Here is a 25,533-nt window from a genome sequence, read left to right as displayed (position 1 = left end):
AATAAATAATTTTCACAAAGAAATAATGCCCCCCCCCCCCAAAAAAAAAAAAAAATTTACACCAAATTGTCAATTTAAAAGAAAAAATAAAACAAATTATTTTTAAATTAGAGAATTAAGTTTTTGTCTAATTTGAGGAGTAAGGACTGGGAAGGGGAGGAGTCAGGATTGGATGGGGAGGGTCAATATTAAACCGTAAACCGCCCCCTAGAAGTAAAGTCTAGATTCGCCCCTGCTCCCACACTACCTCAATATACTACATCGCCTCACTACATTGCTATACTACCTCTGTACACTACATTGCTATACTACATTGCTTTACTTCATCCCCACACTACATCTCTGCCCTACCGCCTCACACTACATTGCTATACTACCTCACCACACTACCTCAATATACTACCTCCCCTCACTACATTGCTATAATACCTCCGTACACTACATCACAGTTCTACCTCCCCAGACTACATCCCTATACTACCTCTCCACACTACAATGCTATACTACCTCACCACATTACTGCACATTGCTATAATTCCTCTCCACACTATGTCAATATACTACCTCCCCTCACTACATTGCTATACTACCTCCCCACGCTACATAGATGCACTACTTCCCCACACTACATCTCTGCCCTACCTCCCCACACTTCATATACTTTACTACACTACATCACTACACTATCTCCCCAAATTACATCACTGCTCTACCTCCCCAAACTACATCACTACACTGCCTCCCCACACTACTTCCCAATACTACCTCCCCACACTACATTACCTCCCTACCCTACATTTTTGCTCTGTATGCTTGCACTACCTCCCCACACTTTATTTCACTACATTTCTTCCCCACACTACATTCAATCATTATATCCACCTATCCAAGCTACTTCATCACACTACATCATTAGACTAAAGGGGAAAGAGGGGGGGGGGGGGGGGGGACTGGACTGCACACCATATTTTTAAACATAATTAGAGGTGCTACCAAGTTAAGGCTTCTAGTACCATACAGGGAAAAAAAAGAATAATACTGATACACACTCTAGGTGCTAAGAACACTGATAGTAAAAATAATTTTGATAAACTCTTACAATTAACATGGAGTATAATTGAAGTTCTTAGCACATATGTGGGCCCATCCACCACGTCCAGATGAACTTCTTTAGATGGGTCCCTAACATTTCTAATACTAACACATTATATAAATTTATCTAGGTCTTACCTTCAAATAGAGCCCATATTAATATGTAGTCTGCAATTTAGGAACCTGTGCTAATTAAAACACCTGAGGGTAGATGGGAGGGGTGCCAGTGCCAGAATGAAGGAGCCTTACCTTCAAGTATACAATATATACACAAATATTGGGGAAAAAGGGGGGATATGGGCTCTATTTAAAGGTAAGACCTAGATAAATTTATATAAGATTTATAGCTTTCTGGTCTACCTTGAAATCCCATCAGTGGTCATTAACATTGGATATACAGTATGTCAGAATGGCATGTACTAGTATGCATTCTCCAACACTGCTCCTCTGAGGATGATGCTTCATTCCCTTACCAAGATGGTCACTGAAGTTACTACTGCTCATGCACTGTGCACATCTTGTTACTGTGTATGAGACATGGATGGACATCACCCCCATAGCTCCAAACTTGCAAGAATCCCTCTGCGATACTACTGTTTCAGCACCCTTACCTGGTACCCACATCAAGTACACAGAACCCCTCTCTGCTACAAGCTATAAACCAGTATACCACTGAGCAGAGGCAGAACTCTGGGAGGCAATGGAGTCATCTGCCGCCGGGCTCCTGCTATCAAGGGGGCACCTCTCCTTCCCCTGGAAGTTTAATTCAGTTATTTAAAAGCAAATGATATTGCTTCTGTGGCTGACTTCTGAAATATATGTGTTCTCTATCTATCTATCAATATTTCTGACAGAAATATATATTTTATATAAGGTTATATAGGGTTGTGTGTGTGGGGGGCACCAATATATATCTTGCCTCCGGGCAACTGGACTGAATTTACGCCACTGTCACTGAGTTACAGCTGTACCATCACTTACCAATAAACCATATTACCTGGTTTAGACTAGACTTTTGACATTTTGACATTTGATTGGATCAACTACAAATGGTGTGTACATTACTCTGCAAAATCACCATTGTACGTACAGTACATATTTCCAACAATACAACCACAATTTATTTCTTAGCGTCGTGCAACATATTATTGCACATCTGCTATATACAGTTTGATGATGCATAGGTTGAGCAAATCTGTCTGTCTCTGAAGCAGGTGCTGTGGTTTCTTATTCAATTCCTCCTATGCCATTTTAAATAATTAAAACATGTCTATTAAATCTATACCATTTCATGATCTCTTCACTTATCCTTCTTTAATACTTATCTGTCCTTACTTGGTTAATCTGTGGATGATATACTAACTAGGCAGTGCAGGACTGGGGCATGAAGGGGAATGCAGTGATAGGAGCCCATGCTTAGAGGTTTGGCCAACCATTCACAAGTGCATGGTACGGGCCCCAGGGATGAATTTAGGGGTCTGGCTGCCGTTTGGCACATTATTAACTGCCCCTCCCCTATCCCCTTGTTAGATTGGTGTGCCGCCCCCCACAAAGTGCCTCCCCTATGCAAGTGCCTCAAATGCCTAGTGAAAAATCCACCACTGCCGGGCCCATTGATCAATATATATAGTAAAAACGGTATGCATTATGTACCAGATTAAATAACAGCAATACAGTGAAGAAAAAACACCATCATCCCGTGCAGTATACATTTATATCTATCAATTGAGATTTTCGCAGGACAGTTGTGATTTTTAATGATTGTCCCATGTCCTGCCCATAGGCAAATGGTGGGGTGAGGGGGTACTCACCTAGCTCAAAAGAAGGGGCTGGCCATGCTTCTACAGTGACCGAAACAGGGGCATGGCCAGATTGAGCATCATTCTTGCCACACCACTTTTTTAGGTGCCAACGCAGCTTCACAATGTGTGTGTTCCGATTTCCAACTTTCAGAAAATGGGAGCTGTGTGTGTGTGTGTGTGCTCTATATAAATAGATGGTAATAAATAATATTGTAACATATATATATAATGTATTATTCAAGTGCAGAATCTGGAATCACATTCCTAAAAGAAAGGAGTGAGGCCCATTGGGGGTTTCAAAACAGACTTTGTTGGATATATCAGAACTGCAATCTGTTTAGAAACAGTTCTCATACAGGAATTATGGACACAATGCAACCAGCATGAAGTGACAGTACATGATCATAAAATCTAAAGGCCCTGGTTCCAAACCTACAGTACCTATCTAATCACTCTTTCAGTGTTCGCTTCTCTGATTCTACCTCCTCCTCTGTCATTTGGAATACCCCAGGGCTAAGTCTTAGGTCCTCTGCTTTTCTAAATCTATACCTCCTTTCTTGGCAAGCATCAGCTCAGTTTTCAGTATCATCTGTATGCTGATGATACTCAAATCTATCTATCCTCCCCTGAACTGACACATCAGTATTGCTTTGTGTCTTTAAATGCCTTTCTGCCATTTCATCTTGGATGTCATCTCGCCACCTCAAGCTCAACATTTCCAAAACAGAACTAATTATATTCCCACCAGCCAAGAGTAGTTACCAACCTGATATCATTGTTTAAAACACAACAGTCAATTCTACTCCACAAGCTCGCTGCCTATGGGTCATCCTTGACTCTAAACTGTCCTTTATTCCTCACATTTAATCTATCTCTAAATCATGTTTAAATCATACTTATAAAATGCTCAACATGTACAAGTATATCAAGGGCCAATATAAGGAACTGTCACACACCCTATTTTCTACTAGAAAGGAATCTAGGACGCGAGGGCATGAGTATAGATTAGAAGAAAAAATATTTCATTCAGCTAGTAGAAAGAATTTCTTTACGGTCAGAACAGTCAAACTCTGGAACTCTCTTCCCAGAGAGGTGGTAATGGCTGGCTCATTAAATGCGTTCAAGGCAAAGTTGGACAAACATTTACTGGAGAAAAACATCCATGGGTACAAATAAGAAATATAATTTGTCTGTAAAATAGCAGAACCTACCAAATCAGCAATGGATATCTATACCAGGTTGAACTAGATGGACGCAAGTCTTTTTTCAGCCTTACCTACTATGTAACTATGTAACTATGTAACTATGTTACTGTACATGCATCTAAAAAATATATCCAAAATTCATCCTTACCTTACATAAGACACTGCAAAACCTCTAATCCATGCACTCATTATCTCACGCAGTGATTATTGCAATAGCCTCCTTACTGGTGTTCCTAAGAATAGACTCTCACCACTACAATCCATTTTGAATGTAGCTGCGAGGCTGATCTTCCTGGCTAAAAATTAAACATCTGCTGATCCGCTCTGTCAGTCCCTCTGGTTGGCTGTAATTTACTGCATTCAATATAAAATACTACTACTAACATTCAAGGCCATTAACCTGACTACACCAACATACACCTCTATGCTTATTTCAAAATATATCCCCACCAGACCTCTCTGCACAAGATCTGCATCTCTCATGCACACTCATTAATAGATCCCATTCACAATTTACAGGACTATCTTTGGGCAACATCTACCTTATAGAATACACTTCCATGCACATTAAGACTCTCCTCTAGCCTCCAAACTTTCAAGCCTTCCCTGAAAATTCACCTCTTAATGCAAGCTTATCATACTGTATTGCAGAACCCCCATATAACCTCCATTAGCAGTCATATCTTATTGCATCCCATCCGGACTGTCTTGCATTCTGCGGGGACTACCTACCCTAATGTATCCCTCCTATTATTCCTATAGATTGTAAGCTTGCGAGCAGGGCCCTCCTACCTCTTTGTCAGTTTGGTACTACTTACTGTTTCCTATTGTAGTGCAACGGATTTGCTACGCTATATAAGAAACTGTAAATAAATAAAGAAATGATCAATAGCTCACCATTATACAGTGCAGGGAAACCAGAAGAATGTGCTGCTGTCACTGAGCAGAAAGGAATTCCAAATCAGTCCAAAAAGTTCTGCAACACCATACCCTCCAACTTCTGAAAGGTAGAATTCGGTACACTACCCAAAAAAGGGGCGTGGCCAATGGCAATGTGGGCGTGGTTACTGTAAAGGGGCGTGGTCATCCCCTTTCCGAATGTGTGGGCATTTTTGAATAAACACGTAGCCAATCAACACAATATATATATATATATATATATATATATATATATATGTGTGCCCACTCACTGTGTGCCGCTGAACTGCGCTCCCCGCCAGCTGCAGATAAAGTGCCAGCCAAGTCCTGCCATGTTACAGGCATGGGGCAGTGTATGGGAGCCGCTTGCTTAACAGCCAGCACAGTCACACAGCAACAGCATCGCCGTCTACCCGCTCTCAGTCCCCACAGACACAGGAAGGAGCGTTTTACAGTGTGACTGCATTGGTGCCTGGGAGATGTAGTCCCGTCACTCACTCAAGCACAGCCGCTTGCTCAGTGACATCAGTGACCAAAGACTACATTTCCCACAGTGCCGCGCGGGGTGGCATGGAGTTTGATCCGGGCAGACAAGGAGGAGGGCGGACTGGGACTGGTCCATGCCGAAGCCGCCTGACGTCAGCGCGACGCACGCGCTGCACCGATGGTAATACCTGCCGGGGCCGATTGCTGGAAATCGGTACATCGGTACACTTTGATTTTTGCCGGTACAGACCGTTAAAAAACGGTACTGTACCGGCAAAAGCGGTACAGTTGGAGGGTATGCAACACTGGGATTACTGGCAGACACCAGAGTATAAATACTCCCCAGCATTCTCTGATTGGGCTTGTTCATTCTGATATGGTTAAACTAAGCAACAGATTGTAGCAGTGAATACAGAATAAGGTTAACTGTAGGAAATGACAATGGCAGGTAAACTTGTAGTCAAAGTTAGCAAACACAGGTCACTGGAAACTGCATGATTCATAAATAAACAATATGTAAATACTTATAAAATACATATATATATTTAATAGGGGAAAAAAAAACAGGGTTTAAAAACACTGAGCGCTGCTGAGTGGATATAGGGGGTTATTCTAGTTCATTCTTTCTGACAAAATCCTTCTTAGATGGACAAAACCATGTGCACTGCGGGTGAGGCAGATGTAACTTGTGCAGAGAGAATTAGATTTGGGTGGGGTTTTTCTTCAAAGTGAGATCTATATTGAAGTGTAAAATCATGCAGTCAGTATTTTCCCTGCACAGAAACAAAATAACTCACCCAAATATAATTCTCTCTGCACATGTTACATCTGCCCCCCTGCAGTGCACATGGTTTTGTCCATCTAAGAAGGATTTTGTCAGAAAGTATGAACTAGAATAAACCCCATAGTGCTCTGGGAAGATAACAGTGAACAAATATACACTGGACACACCATAAAAAGAAAAATAGTTTATATAGGTCTACATATACTTATTTAATCATTACAAAGAGCAGCATCAATTTTAAACTGATACATTTCTAAAATTAAGAAAAAATAAATAGAAACAATAACATTAGAAAGCAGATATATTTAATGAACTTGTAAATTTGAAAAGTAGTTAGAGAATTAAACAGAGTCCAGAAACAAAAAAGCATTATGGCAGCTGCCTTAGATCTCAGCAACATGGCCAGGTATCCAGGAATCTTAGCAAGGTTAAACATAAAACTAGGGGCAGTACGGATGGTGTAGTGGTTAGGAATGCTGCTTCTTGCTTCACAGCACTGATATTTCGCAGCTTTGCGAGTCAACCTGAATGACCTCCACTGTATGTGTCTGTATATATATATATATATATATATATATATATATATATATATATATATATATATATATATATGGTTCTAATGCATATTTCATTTGCCTTTATGATAATGATCCTTGGCTCCCCGTGTCCCTGCAGCCATTTCTTATTATTGATAATTTTAACTATCATATGACAACCACTTGGTATGCTCTTTCTTCTTATTAATCTAAAATTCTCCTCTGATCCCTGCAGAAGAACACCAGCACTTGCAATTATATTTTATTTTGATACTTTGTCTAAAGAACATAGGAAACCTGCCACTTTGCTTTTAAAGTTGCAGTATTTATCGCCAAATGTTCTATTCTATTACTGCTTCACAGGGGTGCTTTAAAAGATAACAGGCCTGTGTACTGTATGTATTAGAATACGGAGAAACACCTAGGTGCTGACATATATGTAGCTACAGTACTGCTGTAACTCTTGAGGCGCATACACCATAGGAGAAGCTAAGTGGCATGGTGCCCTGAGCAACGGTATGTTTCAGCCCCCTTAGTCATTTTCCCTTCTTATAGTAATGCACCTTACACATTATGCCACACAAACCATAATGCCCATTACAGAATATGCCACACATTGTAATGCCCATTACACATTATGCCACACACTGTAATGCTTCAAGGTAACCCTATACACGCAATGGTGTAATTATAAATTTTGCACACACACCCCCATGGAATGTTAGTGCCACTTACACATAATGCACCCTCTAATGCTGCTTACATGCAAAATGACCCCTATAGTGTCACTTACACATATAATGCCCCCCAGCAGTGCCACATTACACACATAATGGTCCCAGTTGTGCCACTTACACGTATAATTCCCCCCAATAGTGCCACTGCCTTACACACATAATGCCCCCACTAGTACCGCTTACACATATAATGCCTCCACTAGTGCTGCTTAACCACATAATGCCCCCTGAAGTGCCACTTACATACATGCTCATTTCCAGAGGTTCCATGCTCATTTCCAGGAGGTCCATGCTCGTTACCAGGGGGATTACGTGCTTGTTGCCAAGGGGGATGACATGCTCATTGCCTACGGGGGTTACATGTTTTTTGCCAGGGGTTCCCTGCTCATAGCCAGGGGTGTTACATGCTTTTTGGCAGGTAGATTACATGCTAGTTGGGGAATCCGTGCCCATTGCCCAAGGGGAGTTGAATGCTTGTTGCCCAGGGGGAGTTTAATGTTTTTATTTCAGGTGGAAATGGCAGTGCGGAGGCGCTGAGTCTCTGACAACCTTACCGTGACCCTGTGCCCCTCCAAATATGACCACAGCTGCAAAGGAGTCAGATGCTTGAGGTGCAGGAGTACCTTTAGCGTGTCTTCTCTGTGACGGGGCCATTTTTGGAGGGATGCATGGTCTCTGTAATGCTGTCAGAGATTCTGCGCCTCCATGGTGGACGGGCGGCATTCAATGGGCATATGGGTGGGCAGCAAGTGTGGTGCAATGCACCCTGCTTCCCCTACAGCACCCCTCCCTACTCCCCTGGCATACACTCTGCTGGCATACAATCTGGGCAATTTTTTGCCAGCCTTTATGCAGAGCAACATTGTGAAAATTGCTGGGCTGAAAATCGCTCGCTGCATACATGGGGTGGACAGCTTTCCATAGCAGGACGCTTTGGGAAGCTATCCACTCAGCTGGAATCACCAGCACATGAGCAACTTCAGCTGGCTATGATGCGGGAGCACGCATAACCGCTCAGTGCTCACCGCTCACCTTTGAGCTATCCTTTGATAAAGCTACCTGGAGTAGCGAAACCGGTCAGGAAAACTCACCACTCCCTACAGCTTAGAGGCTTTGGATTGCAGACCCGACTACACACCATCAGATACCATTCTAACTCTCCATTTGGATACAAACTTTCTCCCACCCCCTATTTGGATACAAAGTTATTTCATCTTCTGTGGGACCAAGAGGTTGAGGTGACCACTCCGCTTTATCAACTCAGCGGCAGGAGTTGGTAATTTGTGCCATCCTGGGCCACTCCTGGTAGTTCCATCTGGTCCTCCCTCTGGACTGAGTTATTGGGGACACTTGTTGTTCATATCTGGACGTACCAAGTCAGGACTCGCCTGGCCCTATCTTATTACAAAACCTGGTTTGGTGAGACCTTTTATTCAGCTTTTAAATCTTGTCTATCAAATGTATGGACATTCATGTGGACTATTGATATACTGGCTTAGTTCATATTTTAAGTTTATATAATAAATATCTGTACTAGATCCACCAATCTGCTTTTATTTTTCATTTTTCAGCTTACATTTTTACATATACTTGTAGCGCTGCTCACTTCTATTGTGTATTGTGTTTTGTATACAGGACTAACAATCCTGTTTTTAGAGCAGCAGCTGGCAAACCCAGCTCTGGTCAGGCGCCCTTGGTCCACTATCACCTAGTGTGACTTGGACCCTACTCTACAGGAATGTGTAACTGTCTGTGAGGCAGGAATGTTTTGCTGTCAGTGAGGCAGGAATGTGTTGTTGTCAGTGAGGCAGGAATGTGTAACTGTCTGTGAGGCAGGGTTGTGCTGCTGTCAGTGAGGCAGGAATGTGTAACTGTCAGTGAGGCAAGGATGTGCTGCTGTCAGTGAGGCAGGAATGTGTAACTGTCTGTGAGGCAGGAATGTGTTGTTGTCAGTGAGGCAGGAATGTGTAACTGTCTGTGAGGCAGGGTTGTGCTGCTGTCAGTGAGGCAGGAATGTGTAACTGTCTGTGAGGAAAGGATGTGCTGCTGTCAGTGAGGCAGGAATGTGTAACTGTCTGTGAAGCAGGAATGTGTTGCTGTCAGTGAGGAAAGTGTGTACTACTCTCTGCAAGGCATGCATGTGCTGCTGTATTTTATATACTGTATGCTGTGGCATTGTTATGAGGTTTTGTTGACAGTTGGAAGAAAGACCTGCAGTTACATTGGGGGTTATTCTAGTTCACTCTTTCTGACAAAATCCTTCTGAGCTGGACAAAACCATGTGCACTGCAGGGGGGCAGATGTAAAATGTGCAGAAATAATTAGATTTGGGTGAGTTATTTTGTTTCTGTGCAGGGTAAATACTGACTGCTTTATTTTACACTGCAATATAGATCTCACTTTAAAGTAAAACCCCACCCAAATCTAATTCTCTCTGCACAAGTTACATCTGCCCCACCTGCAGTGTACATGGTTTTGTCCATCTAAGACGGATTTTGTCAGACAGAGTGAACTAGAATAACCCCCATTGGGCACTGCTCTGTTGCTGAGTCTTGATATCTACTACAGTATGTTCAACCAATTTTAGTGGGATGGATAGATAGACAGACATTACTGTTACTAAATTAATTAAACACATTTCATATTCTGTTTCTAGGAAAGAACAGTAGCAATCAAAAGACAAACTGTAGGAGGATTTGGACTCAGTATAAAGGTATGTTTGTGTCTTATTTCCAAATACAGTATGTTTTCTTTGAGTAAAGGAACAATGTATATTAAAACAGTTTTGTTTGTTGCAGACATTGGGCTGACTTCAGGGCAAAATGTTAAGGGTTATTTGCAAAACATGTGAAATGCAGTGAATAATATTTCAGCAAATGCTCTAATTTGGCCTCCTGGGTCATACAGAGATACACAGAGCTCATTCTTCACACTAGAAATGTCCACTTGCAGACTGGAGTACGAATTTGCATGTAAATACATTACTTGCCAACCTTCCCTTTCTGGCCACCTAATGATTTACAATGTTTTCTTCTAAAAAAAAAAACATGAAAATAAGGTGACATCGGGACAATACTGTACAGTTATGTATTTAATGCATCACATTTGTACATTTATAGGTTTTATTACATTAACAAAGGCAGAAAAGCCAGAGACAGCATTAATAGTAGGCTAACAAAGCATTTAGGATACACAAAGCAAACATAGGAAAAAATATTAACTACAGAAGTCACAAGGTCACAACCCAAATCAGTAATGAGGATACGAGCAGGATACATTGATCTCAGTAGTAACATTAGATACTGTAGGAGCATTGGACTCAGGGAGAATAATAAGGGGGTATTAAATCCTGCGTCACGGCTGTCGGGACCTCCCGACATTCGTGACACTGGCCCGCGAGAAATAGCTGTGGATCGCCAAGATACGGCCGTGAGCTCAACACTCCACGGCCATTCTCGGCAGAACAGCCCCGGCTGCTTTAAAAGTCGGGTCCGTTCTGCCGAGATACCTGTTCAATTCTGTCAGTAAAGACAGCATTGAATAGGCACCCACCTACTCCCCCCCCCCCCCTTCGGAAATAGCGGCAGGGGATTAAATACCTCCATAAAGCTGAACCACATTCTCCAGTGTTTGAGAGGACATGAAATAGGCCTGGAGACTGCTGGAACATCACTGCACTTTAGGTCGGCTAAGGCAGCCCAGTTATACAAAACAATGAACACAATGTAATATAGGAAAATACATAAACACAGCCGTTACTTTTATTTTAGAGACCAACAATAAAATGCATCAAAATACAGAGGTTATAGATTATTTCCCAGTGGAATGTTAGATGGATTTGTACAAATGCATACTATAGGTAGGGCCAGGGCCGGTTCAAGCTTTCTTTTTAAACAATACCACCCCCGATCCTTCAAACACTCTCTGGCCAACCACCCACATACACATAAATGCCCACTTTTGCCCTGTATGCCAAAGAAAGGGCCTAATTTATGTTTATATGTATTAGCTGATTGTCACACAACAGAGCAATTATCAGCAAACTGAGTGTGCTGTATTAGGTACATTCATATCATATTCAATGGTCTTGTGTGGGCTGATGACGACAGTGCTAATTAGTACATGTATCATTAGCTGGAATCAGTAGAATCAAAGGTATTACTTAGTAAAGAGGCCTAATGACATTGAGAAAATATAAATTGCAAAATGAATAAGCAATGGTTGTTCTGTATATAAACATGCATCTGTCCAGCAGCCATGAAACTAGAAGTCCCAGCATACAATTTCAGATGGATGTGCTGGTACTTGTAGTGCTACTAGAGAGGTAATTGTAATTATTACATCTTGGGTCAGTGTTTTTATTTTTATCGGGCAGCAGGAGAGACTTTTGGGTGGGCAGCAGGCGCGCAGCATCAGCCAGCGGGCAGTAGGAATCGGTGGCCATCTGGTATCGGTGGGGAATGGTGAGTGGGCACCGGCAGCCAGCGGGGATCTGGGGCTAGTGGCAGTGGGAGGTGGCTGCGCAATGGCCAGCCTCTCCTACCTGGGTCAAAAATACCAGGTAAGAGCAGTTTCCATGGCTCGATACTCGTGTTTTACCCACTAAAATTCCCACTTTGTTCCAAGGGTAAACATTTTACCCTGGATTTTTACCTTGTACCTGTTTCCACTGACAAAAATCCCAGGTAGGTGTGCAATCATATGCAAAAACTCTTTTTTTGTCAGTGGAAAAGCGGTATCTGTCCTCCCTTTGCAACGCAGTGAACTGCCTCAGTGCACTGTTCACTGAGAAAGGGACGTGCGTATGTGTGAGATGCTTGTGGGCTCATTCGCAGCAATGGGGCGCGTAAGCATCTCACACACATGCGTGTCCTATTTACAGCAAACTCCACGCTGATGCAGTTGCAAATAAAAACACTGACCCAAGATGTAATAATTACAATTACTTCTGTAGTAGCACTACAAGTACCAGCACATCCATCTGAAATTGTATGCTGGGACTTCTAGTTTCATGGCTGCTGGACAGATGCATGTTTATATACAGAACAACCATTGCTTATTCATTTTGCAATTTATATTTTCTCAATGTCATTAGGCCTCTTTACTAAGCAATACCTTTGATTCTACTGATTCCAGCTAATGATACATGTACTAATTAGCACTGTTGTCATCAGCCCACACAAGACCATTGAATATGATATGAATGTAGCTATAAATAGAACATGTATTCTAAACATAATTTAAGAAATGTGATATCTTTCTAAATACAGAGAAGTAATTATTTAGCTTTATTAATAATAAGACAGCATAAAGAGCGATAAGAAATAGTGCAAAATAAGTCAAAAACATATCTCAGAAAGGTACAAAATACTTTAAATTAAATCTTAATATATTGATGGTAACATACCATGGGGATGGGTAAAACCAGTAACATTCTCAAAACCAAATAGATAAAGAAATATGTAAAAAGGGATGAAAATAAAAAATATTTACTAATTATAACCAAAGTGATCCGTTGTGTGTTTTTAATGCTTTATTACAAAAATGGATAATAAAGAATATAGCATGTAAAACACGTAGGGGGAAATTGAATAGAATGAGAGATTCAGAAAGTGAGAGATTTGGTAAGACATCTCCAGGTTTTTTTAAAGCGGCAATCATTTACACTGCAAAACCAGTTTGATTTTAAAGTGTAAATGATTGCCGCTTTAAAAAAAAAAAAAACTGGAGATTTCTGAATCTCTCATCCTATTAAATTTCACCCATCGTGAGTTTTAATCACAAAGGGACAGATTTATTAACATCCGGTGAGGGCTGCCGGTCATCGGAACTCCATTCGGCTCCTGTGATCCCTGGTGTGGTAAAGTGATGCTGCAAAGTGGCCAGAGGTCACAGCAGGAGGAAGCCCTAAAGGCCGGCGGCCCTCTAGGAGCTCCAATCAGCGATCCCCGGGTGTTGATAGGTATGAGTAGCGGTGGAGGGGTCATTATGATGGGGAAGGGGTGGAGGTGGTAGCGTTGGTGATGGTGGAGGTGCATGCACAGCTCTTAAAATATCCTGATTTTTATGCGGATTGACATGGCAGGGACAGAGCTTTCTTGCAAGCGCTGTCCCTGCATGGGATAACTGACACATCTGTGTGATGTAATCAATTATCGCATTGCGGATTGTGACGATATTATAACAGCACATCCTCATGTAAGGATGCTAATAGTGATAAACTGGCCCTAAATTCCTCTTTACTTTTATCATTATCAAAAAGTTCTTTATAACTATTTTATTTTACATATTTGGCTGTTTTCGTCCAGTCCCATGGTGTTTTATCATAAAAATATTAAACTTTCAGTTCAATTTTTCTTTTCCTGAGACATAGTTTCAGTTTTGGTTAATGCATAGTTCCATTTATTTGTCGTATGACTGCACTACAAATAATAATATTATTCATGTATTTGCAATAATAGAATTCTGATCAATAATACAGTAGAACCCTAATACTATTCCTTTGTTTTTTCCATATGCTATAAACGCACATGAATTTTCATTGGAATTTTACATTACTTTGATATGCCATACAGGCAAACATTTATCTGCTTCCTGTATGGGTTGAACTAAAAGAATGTTATATATAGGAGTGAGCAAGTTCGGCTTTCAGAAATCCGAATGCTGCTGAACACCTCAGATCTAAGTACAGGCCCAAGCACTATTTAGAGATTGCTGCCAGGCTCAGAATGTAACAAAACACCATCATCCCGTCATCGGTTCTCGCAAGATCCGGGCTCGATATAAGTCCCATGCTGTCGGCGCCATCTTGGAGAGGGTAGTAGGTGTCTCTCTGGTGCTCTGGTGGTCTGTGGTGATCTGTGGTTTTCTGTGGGGGTGGCGACCTGGTGTAAATAAGTCCAGTCCTGTGCTGCCTAGTGCTGGTGTCCTGTGTTTCCATAAACTAAAAGAATGTTATTTATAGGGGACACCCATAGAGGGACAAAGTGCCGGCATTGCGGCGGTTGGGATTCCGGCGTCTGTATTTCGACCATCGGGATTCCGTCAACGGCATATTGCCCGCATCCCGTTATGGCAGAGCCTGTCACTGAAATGACTTGTTAAACTCTGCATGTCCTGTTTTTGCAGTACAATTTCATCTTGCTCCTTTTTTGTGGTGGTGTTCTAAACGAACCAATTATTTCAGGCACAGTTGTGGCAGACCCATTCGCTGAAATGATTGGTTTGATAAACTCTGCATGTCATGTTAATTCAACATAAGGGTGGGTGGGACAAATACATCTTGCCCCATTTTCTTTCTTGCATTATGTGCTCTTTGTGGTCTAGTTTTTCAAGCTGCCATCCTGTCTGCTGCTGTAGTGCCAATCCTAGATGGGCCATGTTTTTGTACCACCCACTTGTGTCGCTTAGCATAGTCATCTAGCTACCTCTGTGCAATCTTTTGGCCTGAAAACAACATTGTAAGGTGTTCAGGATAGACTGGAAATAAGCGGAAATTAATTTTATTGAGGTTAATAATAGCGTAGGAACAAAGAAAAAACAAAAACACAAATTCTGTGATTTTTTTTTTTTAAATCCAGATCCGAAACACCAAACACAATACACGAAACACAGAAAAGGTGGTGTTTTGGAACAGATCCAGATCCAATGCACGGCCGGAGATACAGGCCCACAACACCAAATCATGAAACATGAAAAGTGGCTGGTGCACACCCCTAGTTATTTTTTATATAATTAATTATTTTTATATAATTATATTTGTAAATCTTTTAGAGATTAGAGATGTGTGTATTACTACAGCCATATTACTACATGTTTATTAGCCTAAGGCACCTGGAACCTTTAATCAGACCCTGATTATTAGTTAGATCTAGAGCCTGGTACTTCTATCCTGACAGACAGGTCAACTACTGGCTGGTGATCTGACAGCATCCCTGGCTCCATCTACAACCAGACCTATAGATTAGTAACAGTTAATATGGCTGCACTACTTCTAAACAAACTACAGAGCCTTAGTAATACACTTGAGTGGTCATTTCCTAATGTCTATGGTACATCCACTGTTGAGTACAGTACTTGGCTCCCAATTAAGGCTGCACACACATTGCCAACATCACTTTAGTTTTAACAGTAATTTCACGAACGATCCATAGTATGAGACAGCCATCACCATTAGTCCTTTGAGTTTTTTGTGTCATTTTACTAAACTTGTAGAACTTATTGATTGATTGAGATTGATTGTCAAATGAATGGAAACAAAGTTAGGCTTTGTCTGATTTGTAAGGTTGGATACATACTAGAACAATGTATTCCCGGGTGATTTGACAGGCAGTGGGATCCTACATCATGCAGTGGGTACACATTTGTAGGATGCAGGTGATGATGACATGATGTAGGATGCCATTCTCCATTTGGGAACATGACATTATAAGTAGTGGGAGTGTGCAATTGGGCATACATAATTAATAATATGCTTTATTTGTCACTATAATATGTTTCTCACTCGCTGAGCCGTTTGCTCCAAAATGGGCAGGCGGGAGCAGACATCGGGCCAGACCAAGGGAACACCCAGCGTTTTATGAAACCGCTGGACATGCCCCTGGGAACGTGGCCAGTCCAATGCCTGACGTCATGCGAAAACACCGAAAGAAATAAAAGTCATTATAGACTGTCTTTCATTTCCGAAGGGGGCAGAAAAAAATTAATGAATGCGTGCAAGGGGATGTGTTCGCGTACATCCCTTCCCGTGTTTCCGAGGGGATTCAGCAGGGCGGCAGGTGGCGTTAAGCCACTCTCTAAGCAGTGAATAACCGCTACTTAGCGAGCAGTGTGGAAACCTACATGGCTAGAGCCACTTCTAAAAAGTCTTAACATAGTTAAAGACTTTGAGAAGCAATTATCAAAATACAATATCATCAGAATTATATCACTAGTGTTTGCAGGTTTTAAGAACCACATAATTAAGACTATATAACATAACATTTTAGAAGATGTGACATTTTTATGGTTCTAGCTTTAAATTACTTGTTTTAGAATAATATTGTCATTATACTGATCATACTATATTTTAATGAAAATATAATCCTATTTTTACAAAAGCTTATAAGCCAGATATCTCTTTTGGTGTACAAGGAAAGAAATCAGAACTGTTAAAAATTAGCTTTTAATTAAGATTTACCCATGAAGTATGAAACAATTAAATACACATTGTGAGATGTTCTTGTAAGCTGGTAAAAATGAAAACGCTGATGTAGTTTATAAGATCACAACCAAGTGAAGCCCTCTCTCTGAAGAATGCAAATGCTTAGGGCAAAGTATCGACTCAAGGGTGCTAGTGCACAAATCAACCTGCACCCATTATAAATATACAACTGTCACATCAGAGACAGCCCTAGAAGTAAGAAAGACTGGACTACAATAAGCATTGTATGGGCGCAGTCCGCAAACAGAGTTGTCATGCGGGATGATATCAGCGTCCCGGCAATTGGCATGCTGGAGTCAGAAGACAAACAATGTCATCCCAATGGTCAGAATCCAGACACCTTTTTAGGTACACATGTTAACCCTCCCCTTCTAACAGTCCCTACCCATAGTCTAATCCTAGTCCTTCCTTCTGCTGCTTAACCCTGCCCCCTTAGTATATAACCTTTACTCCCCCCCCCCCCCCCCCCAGGTTAGCCTTACCCCAGTGGTTACCAAACTGTTTCTCTTGGAGGTCTTGCAGGGATGCCCTGGATTGGTAGTCCAGGACCAATTCAAATTATTTATGACCAATGTAAAGTGGAAAGTGTAAAGAAACAGAAGTGAATACTATCCTAGATCACAAAACTGACAATAGGGATAAATCCAAACATAGTTTAAGGTACTTGTGGATAATCACGGCTCCCACGATGTGCATCGCATAGCAAAAAATCGCATCGCATGCGATCGCATCGCATGGGATTTGATCGCATGCGATCGCATGCGTTTTGTAACAGGGCGTGGAATAGAGAATAGAAAGTGTGGCGAGCACAGCGAGCCACCAAGCCCGAAGCGTGGCGAGTGGAGCGAGCCCCGCGAGGGGACACGGATACCTTCACAGGTATCCGCATCCCCTCGCGGGCTTCACTGGTGTCCGCGTCCCCTCGCCACGCTTCTGGCTCGGTGGCTCGCTGCGCTTGCCACACTTTCTATTCTCAACTCCAAGCCGACGTGGATAGTGGGGGTATGAAAAGGTCGGAGGACAAGTACCGCCGCCCCTCGCGGGCTCGCTGCGCTCGCCACGCTTCAGGTTCGCGTTGATAGTGGGGGTGGTACAGCCTCAAAAATGACATTTGGGGGCCATTGAACATGTTTGATACTAATTTCAATGCATTTGGATGCTTTTCTGTTAGAAAAAGCATGCGATCGCATGCGATCAAATCGCATGCGATCGCATGGGATTTTGTAAAAAAAAAATTGGTAAAAAAACTGCGAAAATCGTATCCAATCGCATGCCAATATATATGGCATGCGATGGCACGCGATGGGAGCCGTGATACTCCACAAGTACCTAGTTTAATATTACCGTGAAAAATATTCTGATACTCAAGGGCACCATGATTCAAAAATGTTTGGAAACTACTGCCTTACTCCTTAGTACCGAACCTTAACACACCCACCCCACAGCCTAACCCTCACCATGCTTCTAGTGCCTAAACCTAACCCTTACTCTGCAGCCTAACCCTTAACCTTCCTGGCATACTTACTATCAGGCTACCAAAGACCATGATTCAGATTCCAATATTGTGAGGAGTCGTGGTGCCGGTATAATGACCAGTGTTAGTATTCCTATATGCTAACTGGATTGTCATCAGATAGACCAATGCAACAGATGCAGCTTAGAAGTATAGAGCCCTTGATAAATGTAAACACCAGAAGGTTGTACTTTCTAGATCACAGACATTTCAGTCTTTTTCTTTGCACATCTCATGGGAGATTCTTTCATGGTACGATGGCACAGCAGACAACTAGTATAGAAAAAATGTAAAAGGAATCATATTATGCAAAAATGACATTTAAGTGAAATCCACAAATTAAAAGCACAAGATTGTTAAGAGATAGGATGATGGAAGCCTTGATTGACTTGGAACAAATACATTGAATGGTGTTATTATGGTATGGGGGAAAAAAATAGGGACAGTTATGTGCCAACTCTCAATCCATCAGTGAATCCACTTGTAAAGAAATAGTAATATAGTGAATACTTAAACACACATGCACACACACACACACACACACACACACACACACACACACATTCACACACATACACACACAAACACATACACAATTTATATTTCAGGAAGTTTAGTTTTGCAGAGATGAGGAAATACATAAGGGATTATGTGACAGAATGAAGGTACAGAACTTCAAAGGAGTTTAACAGCATTGGGGAAAATTAAAAAGCCTGTAATAAGAGCAACAGACCTTTATGTGAAATGGGTTAGGAAAGAAAGTAAATTTCAGTCTCAAAATTAGTTCCAAGTATTCTGAAAGTAAAAAAAAATGTTGCCTTAAGGATATTTAAGTTGACTGAGAATAATTAGGACAAATATCTTACTAGACAGAAAGAGGCCACAAAAGTAATCAGATGTGCTAAAGAAAAGACTAAAGTGAAAATAACAGAAGTAACAAAAATTGGAAAACCTCTTTTTTTTGTTACAGTATGTAAGTAAAAGGAGACAAACATAAATGTTAATAGTGAGACAAAGGCACAGAGAGATAATCTTGTGGATATAATGAAACAACACATGCCCAAAGAGTATGAACACGCATGATTTATGGTTTTATATTGACAAAAGAAGTAACATATACAGTAATTGCAAGCAGGGACGTTTCAAGAGAGGAGAGAAGAGAGTGGGCCCCCACTTCTCTGATGGTGAGTAGACTCTCTCATTCTGCCAGAGTCTACTGCTCCAGTCTTCCCGAACATGGCGCCTGCGCCTTGTTCCTGGGGACATATCCAGTGTGCATGTGCAAATCACTTGGAAATAGATGAAGCAGCCATTTTTCAATTCGATTTATGTCTCCGGGGCTCTGGAGGGGTAAGTATAATGTATTTGTGCAGTGTGTGCCGTAGGGGCCCCCCTGGACCCAGGGGCCCATGTGTCCAGCGCACACTACACCCATCATAGAAATGCCTATGAATGCAAGTCTATTTACAGAGGAGAATAAACTACCTTAACTCAAAAAGAACACCATTAACACCATTTACAGAATTATTAGTGAATTTTATCCATGGCACAATAGTGCAGTTAATGAAAGAATGAGCCTGCCAATTACAGACATTGACAATGGACCAATAATTGAAACAGTGGGAAAAAGAGTACAAACACTTCTGAGTCCAGCAACACACAAGATCTATAGCTACAAGGACTTCTTGTGTTGAAATCATGTTAAATTTGGTTAGGTTTTTAAATGTATATCAGAGGCTGGGTAGATGGTCGCATGGTACACAATATCTTCTGGTTGACTGTGCAACATGTCTGACCAGAAGATATTGTATGCGACTTAAGGGAGCCTGCAATTGTGGGGGCACACAGTACGATACAGCTGATATGTCATTCCCGTTTGGCTGGGAATTACACATTGTGTGTACCCAACCCATACCTCCCAACTGTTCCACATTTAGTGGGATGGTCACATTTTAATAGGACTGCCTCACTGTCCCTACCATGAGCCACAGAGTCCCATAGTGGAGAAAGTTAATTGAAATTACAGTGTAGAGGGAGCCATGTCTTTTTGTCCAAACAATAAATAATAATCAGCGCACATACAGTACAATTGGTTAAAAAAATGGTTTAAAATGAAACCTTGATGATCAGATATGTGCTTATTTAGTTAGCTATACATGGGACTCCTTTAATTTTATACAAACATAGAAACATTGAATTTGACGGGAGATAAGAACCACTTGGCTCATCTAGTCTGCACCTTTTTTTAAACATGTTACCTCAAACCATATTTGATCCTTATTTTATTTTTTTTGTAAGAATATCAATATGCCTATCCCAAGCATGTTTAAATTGTTCTACTGTATTTTCCTCTACAACCTCTTATGGGAGGCTATTCCACTTATCTACTACTCTTTCTGTGAAATTTCCCCTGAATCTTCCTCCCTCTAGTTTCTGTGCGTGTCCTCCTCTTCCTGTGAAGAATGTCTCCCACCTGTACCTTGTTAAAACCCTTGATATATTTGAAAGTTTCTATCATGTCCCCCATTTCCCTTCTATGCTCTAAAGTAGAGAAGGGAAAGGCCAGACATGATATAAACTTTCATCATATTCAGTATATGTTTGACAGAAGAATAACTCCACTTCTAATTTTGCAACTGTTACAATACTGTCAATCAGATTAAAGATTTAGGGCTACATTTACTATGTAGGACTATTTAAAACTAACTGTCATTGGTAGTTTCAGCCACTATATTCTTAGGGACAATTGCATAGAATTTCCAAACCATTTTGTATGGAATATAGTTTCTGCTTTAAGGGGCAGATTTATTAAGCTCGGTGAAGTGATAAAGTGTCTGGTTTTTATCACCGGCCAATCAGCTCCTAACTGTGAAGTTAAAGGCTTGGTTTGAAAAATGACAGTTATGAGCTGCTTGGCCGGTGATAAAGACCAGACACTTTATCACTTCACCTAGCTTAATAAACCTGCCCCTCAATCTCTTGCGGAAGACCACGGAAGTTACAGTAACTGTGAATGTACTTCATTGTAAGTTTAACCCTTTAATCCTTTCGCCGTGGATAAGACACAACTGCTAATGCAATGTAATATACAGTAGAACTCAGGTTTTTCTTGTAAAAGTAGGATCTGGGTAACTTATTATCTCTCTGAATCTTAGTGTAACCCATTGGTCATAGGATAAAATAGCTACACAACTATAGGCTAGAAAAGCTACAGGACTTACTATATCCAACCATATTTCTGCCCCACAGGTGGCCCCATGGCCGTGCAGGCCCATCGGGGAACTTCCCTCTGACTTCTACTGCCAATCCACCCCTGACTATTAATAAATACCAAATTAAAGGTAGTATTTAAAAAAAGTCTACGTGATTATAAAATAACAAAGATAACCACAAAAAAAGAAAAGGTTTAGTTTGCTTTCCTCCCTCTTTGTGTATAACTATATGCTTGTTCTTGCTTTAAACAACACACTGCACAAAGCAGATGCACTTCTCAGACAGCTGCAAGAAAGATGAAAAACCTCACACCGCTCCGAAAATTCACTTGGTTATGCACCTCGTAAGACATACAGTACCTTCAGCAGAGGCATCAATAAAATAATAAATAAATAAAATAATAAAATGGGCCACCCAAAAATGTACTTTGTTACATTTGCTTTCTAATTATTTGCATTCAGTCATGCACTGAGGAACACATTTGGATTGTTGTTCTGTTGTTATATTAAGCAGAACATCCAAATTACCTGTGTGTTGTAAATGCTCAAAACATTTCACTTTCAGAGCTGCTAACTACATCTCCCTGATTCACTTGGGTCTGCAACAACATTATTTCAATGTTCACCATAAACAACTGTTTCTTACATGTATAACACAGCCCAACAATGTTTAGTTGCCAAGGTTAGATGAATGCAATTTGGGTATTTAAGTTATTTTTTTAGGTTGCTGAATTTAAAAAATGATAGTTTTTTTTTTTTTTAAATTGACTAGTTCTTGAGATAAGTTATACCCTCAATAAATGGGGACGTTAGCCATACAATATGAGAATCTACCAGAATATTCATCTAGAAGGAAATACATGTGACTGCTGTAGTCAAGGTGTTTGCGCCGCAATCTTTCTCAAATATCCCCTCTCTGTATATAAGTGATTGGCCACGGTCTGTTGACAGTTGGCAGTTGAGCGGTTTACACTGTCTATTGTGATGAAGACGAGAGATAATGTTGAAACACGTTGAGCACCATCTCCACTATATCTCAATTTGCTCCTTTGCACAATACCAGACTGCACCATATCCTACACTTTATCCCGGACCAGTTTTCCACATACTTCCAGGACTCTTTTCATTTAGCAGCTTCAAGCAGTGTCATGCAAGGTATGCTTATACCACAAGGACTGCCTACAACAAATTTGCTCTGAATACCTGGACCCACTGGATAATTATCTGGAATTTGAACAAAACTTATGCAGCTACATTGATAAGGAGACCTCCAACATCACTTATACCCCATTCACACCAGAAATGCGGGGACAAACCCGGGAATTGAGTTCCCGGGACAAGCAGGGACATTCCCGGGTTTGGACCCATTCACACCAGAAATGTCCCTGCATTTTCTGGTGTGAGAAGGGGGCGGAAAGGAGGCTGGCAGGAGGTGGGGAGGAGGTGGGCAGTCGGCGGGATGGCGGCGGAGGTGGGAAGAATACTCACCCCGGTTGCTGGTCCTCCGTGCAGGCCAGGGATCCACACAGGCGGCGGCGCAAATGACGGGACAGGCTGCGGATGAAGTTGACGCAGCTCTCCAGCATCCTCACTGCCGCCGGAGAGCTGCGTCATCATCATCCACCGGCTGTCCCGTCATTTGCGCCTGCCGCCTGCATTAATTCCCGACGGACAGGACACGGAGGACACGGCAACCCGGGTAAGTATACCCTGTACCTTTCACACCAGCCAGGTCCCCGGGTTGAACCCGGGAACAACCCTGGTACCTAGCCGGGTTGAAATTTGCCCGGGATTTTGTCCCGGGAACCTTTCACACCAGCGCTAGTACCTGGGTTGTTCCCGGACTCAACCCGGGAATTTAGGCTGGTGTGAATGGGGTATTAGTCTCCATCTGGTAACTATCACGTGCTGGTATATTTCATTATCTTGTGGAGCCAATTCATAGCAGACCAACCATATCCATTTTTTTATGTATATGAATTGTTTTTAACACTATTCTATTGTTCATTATGAGAACTCACATTAAATTGTGTAAATTTTGATGAATTAATAAATGTTATAAAAATTATTTTATCAGTGGTAGTGTACATTCTTTAGTTTAAACCTAGCGCTGTACGTCCACATTTCCTCTGTCTATTGTGATACAGTTGCTTTTTAACTGGCGACATATAACGGAGCACTAATAGAGATTTGAGGACAATAGAACTCATCAATCTAATGTCTATTTATAGTTCTTTTAATCTTTTTTTTTTTGGTATACAGCATGTGCATACTGTACATGTATTATACTGCTTTCACATTGCAGAAATGGGTAATGACACGGTATTCTTAAATGGGACTTTAAAACGGGTCTGAGCCTTGAGACCTTTCACATTGCAGGTGAAAACCGTTTTAAAAATCATTTAATACCATTCAAACATTCAACCCGTTTAACCCCCAAGGGACACGTTTCAAGCCATTGAAATAGAGCTGTTCAAACTGCCAAAAAAACGGCTTTAAAACGTGTAGGACTCTGCTTTTTAACCGTGTTGAAATACCAGTTAACTTTAACCGGTAAATCAACTCTTGCACTTTCACATTGCAGCCTTAAACGTTTTAAAATGGAAAAAAAAACGGCAATAAAGGGATTTTTGTTAGAACTTACCATTTGAATCCCTTTCTCTGATATGGTCCTGGTGACACAGCTCAACACTGGGATGTAGGAGGGTCCGAAGGAGCCAGGCACCTATCCTAAAGCTTTAGAGGGTAGGCTCCTCCCCTACTGCATCCCGGACTCTTCAGTTCAATCTTTCAAAGCCACTGGAATACATTAACTCAGTACAAACGCCTGCACATATTATATGCACATTTTTAAAAAATAACTTTTAACCATATAACATGAAACATCATGAACCTGGCATACTTACTGAGCGTAAGGGAGGGATCGCTGTGTCACCAGGACCATATCAGAGAAAGGGATTCGAACGGTAAGTTCTTACAAAAATCCCTTTTTCTCTTTCAATGGTCCTGGTGACACAGCTCAACACTGGGACGTTCCAAAACCGGTCCTTTGGGTGGGTACGCTCAGGTCTGCAGCTCTCATTACTGCTCGCCCGAATGATGCGTCCTCCGACGCAAAATCATGGAACCTATAGAATTTGGCAAAGGTATGAACAGATGACCAAGTGGCAGCCCTGCAAACCTGCTCAGCTGTTGCCCCATGTCGAACCGCCCAAGAGGTGGCAACCGACCTGGTGGTATGCGCATTAATCCTGGCCGGTACAGGCCTACCAACTTTAGTATATGCAAACGCTATAACAGAGCGCAATCACCTAGCAATGGTCTGCTTAGAAGCAGGCCAACCAATTTTGTGTATGTCATACAAAACTAGCAAAGTATCAGTCTTTCTGACACTCTTAACTCTGTCCACATAAATGCGCAAGGCGCGCACAACATCCAAATTTCTCAATTTGTCCCTTTTCCTACAACCCTCTGGGGGGTTGGAACACAGGCAGAACTATCTCCTGATTTAGATGGAAAGCAGAGACTACTTTCGGTAAAAATTGTGGTACCGTCCGAAGGACAGCCCTATCATCGTGAAATATAAGGAAGGGAGACTTGCATGATAATGCTCTCAACTCCGATACTCTCTTTGCTGACGCCACTGCCAACAAAAATACCAGCTTCCACGTAAAGGAATTTAAGGTCAGCCGACCTTAATGGTTCAAAAGGCGCCTTTTGAAGACACTCCAACACCAGCGATAAATCCCATGGTGCTACTGGTTGTTTGTAGGAAGGTTTCAACCGAGACACCCCCTGCAGGAAGGTCTGTACTTCCGGTAATAATGCAATCCTTCTTTGGAAGTAAATAGACAAGGCCGAGATCTGTACTTTTAATGATTGAAGGCTTAACCCGGAGGAAAAGCCATCCTGCAAAAATTCCAACATTTTTGCCAATCTAAAGCGTGATGTGTGTGACTTCTGTCTTTCACACCATCGAATATAGGTCTTCCAGACCCTATAATAATTCGCTGAAGACACTGACTTTCTGGCTTTTATCATTGTGT

General features: G+C 41.5%; 1 protein-coding gene across 5 annotated transcripts in view; it reads left to right on the top strand.

Moving 5' to 3' along the window:
* Positions 1–25,533, top strand: part of SNTG1 (syntrophin gamma 1) — a 577,365-nt gene that overhangs the window by 376,233 nt on the left and 175,599 nt on the right. For all 5 annotated transcript variants that reach the window (XM_083187410.1, XM_083187409.1, XM_083187408.1 and 2 more), the window contains one exon: positions 10,217–10,273. In XM_083187410.1, the coding sequence (XP_083043536.1) occupies positions 10,217–10,273 (57 nt within the window). The remainder of the gene's footprint in view (positions 1–10,216; positions 10,274–25,533) is intronic.

This window comes from Crinia signifera, chromosome 5 (genome assembly GCF_055691185.1).
Source record: "Crinia signifera chromosome 5, ASM5569118v1, whole genome shotgun sequence".
Classification (NCBI taxonomy): Eukaryota; Metazoa; Chordata; class Amphibia; order Anura; family Myobatrachidae; genus Crinia; species Crinia signifera.
This window is presented reverse-complemented; position numbering and strand designations above follow the sequence as displayed.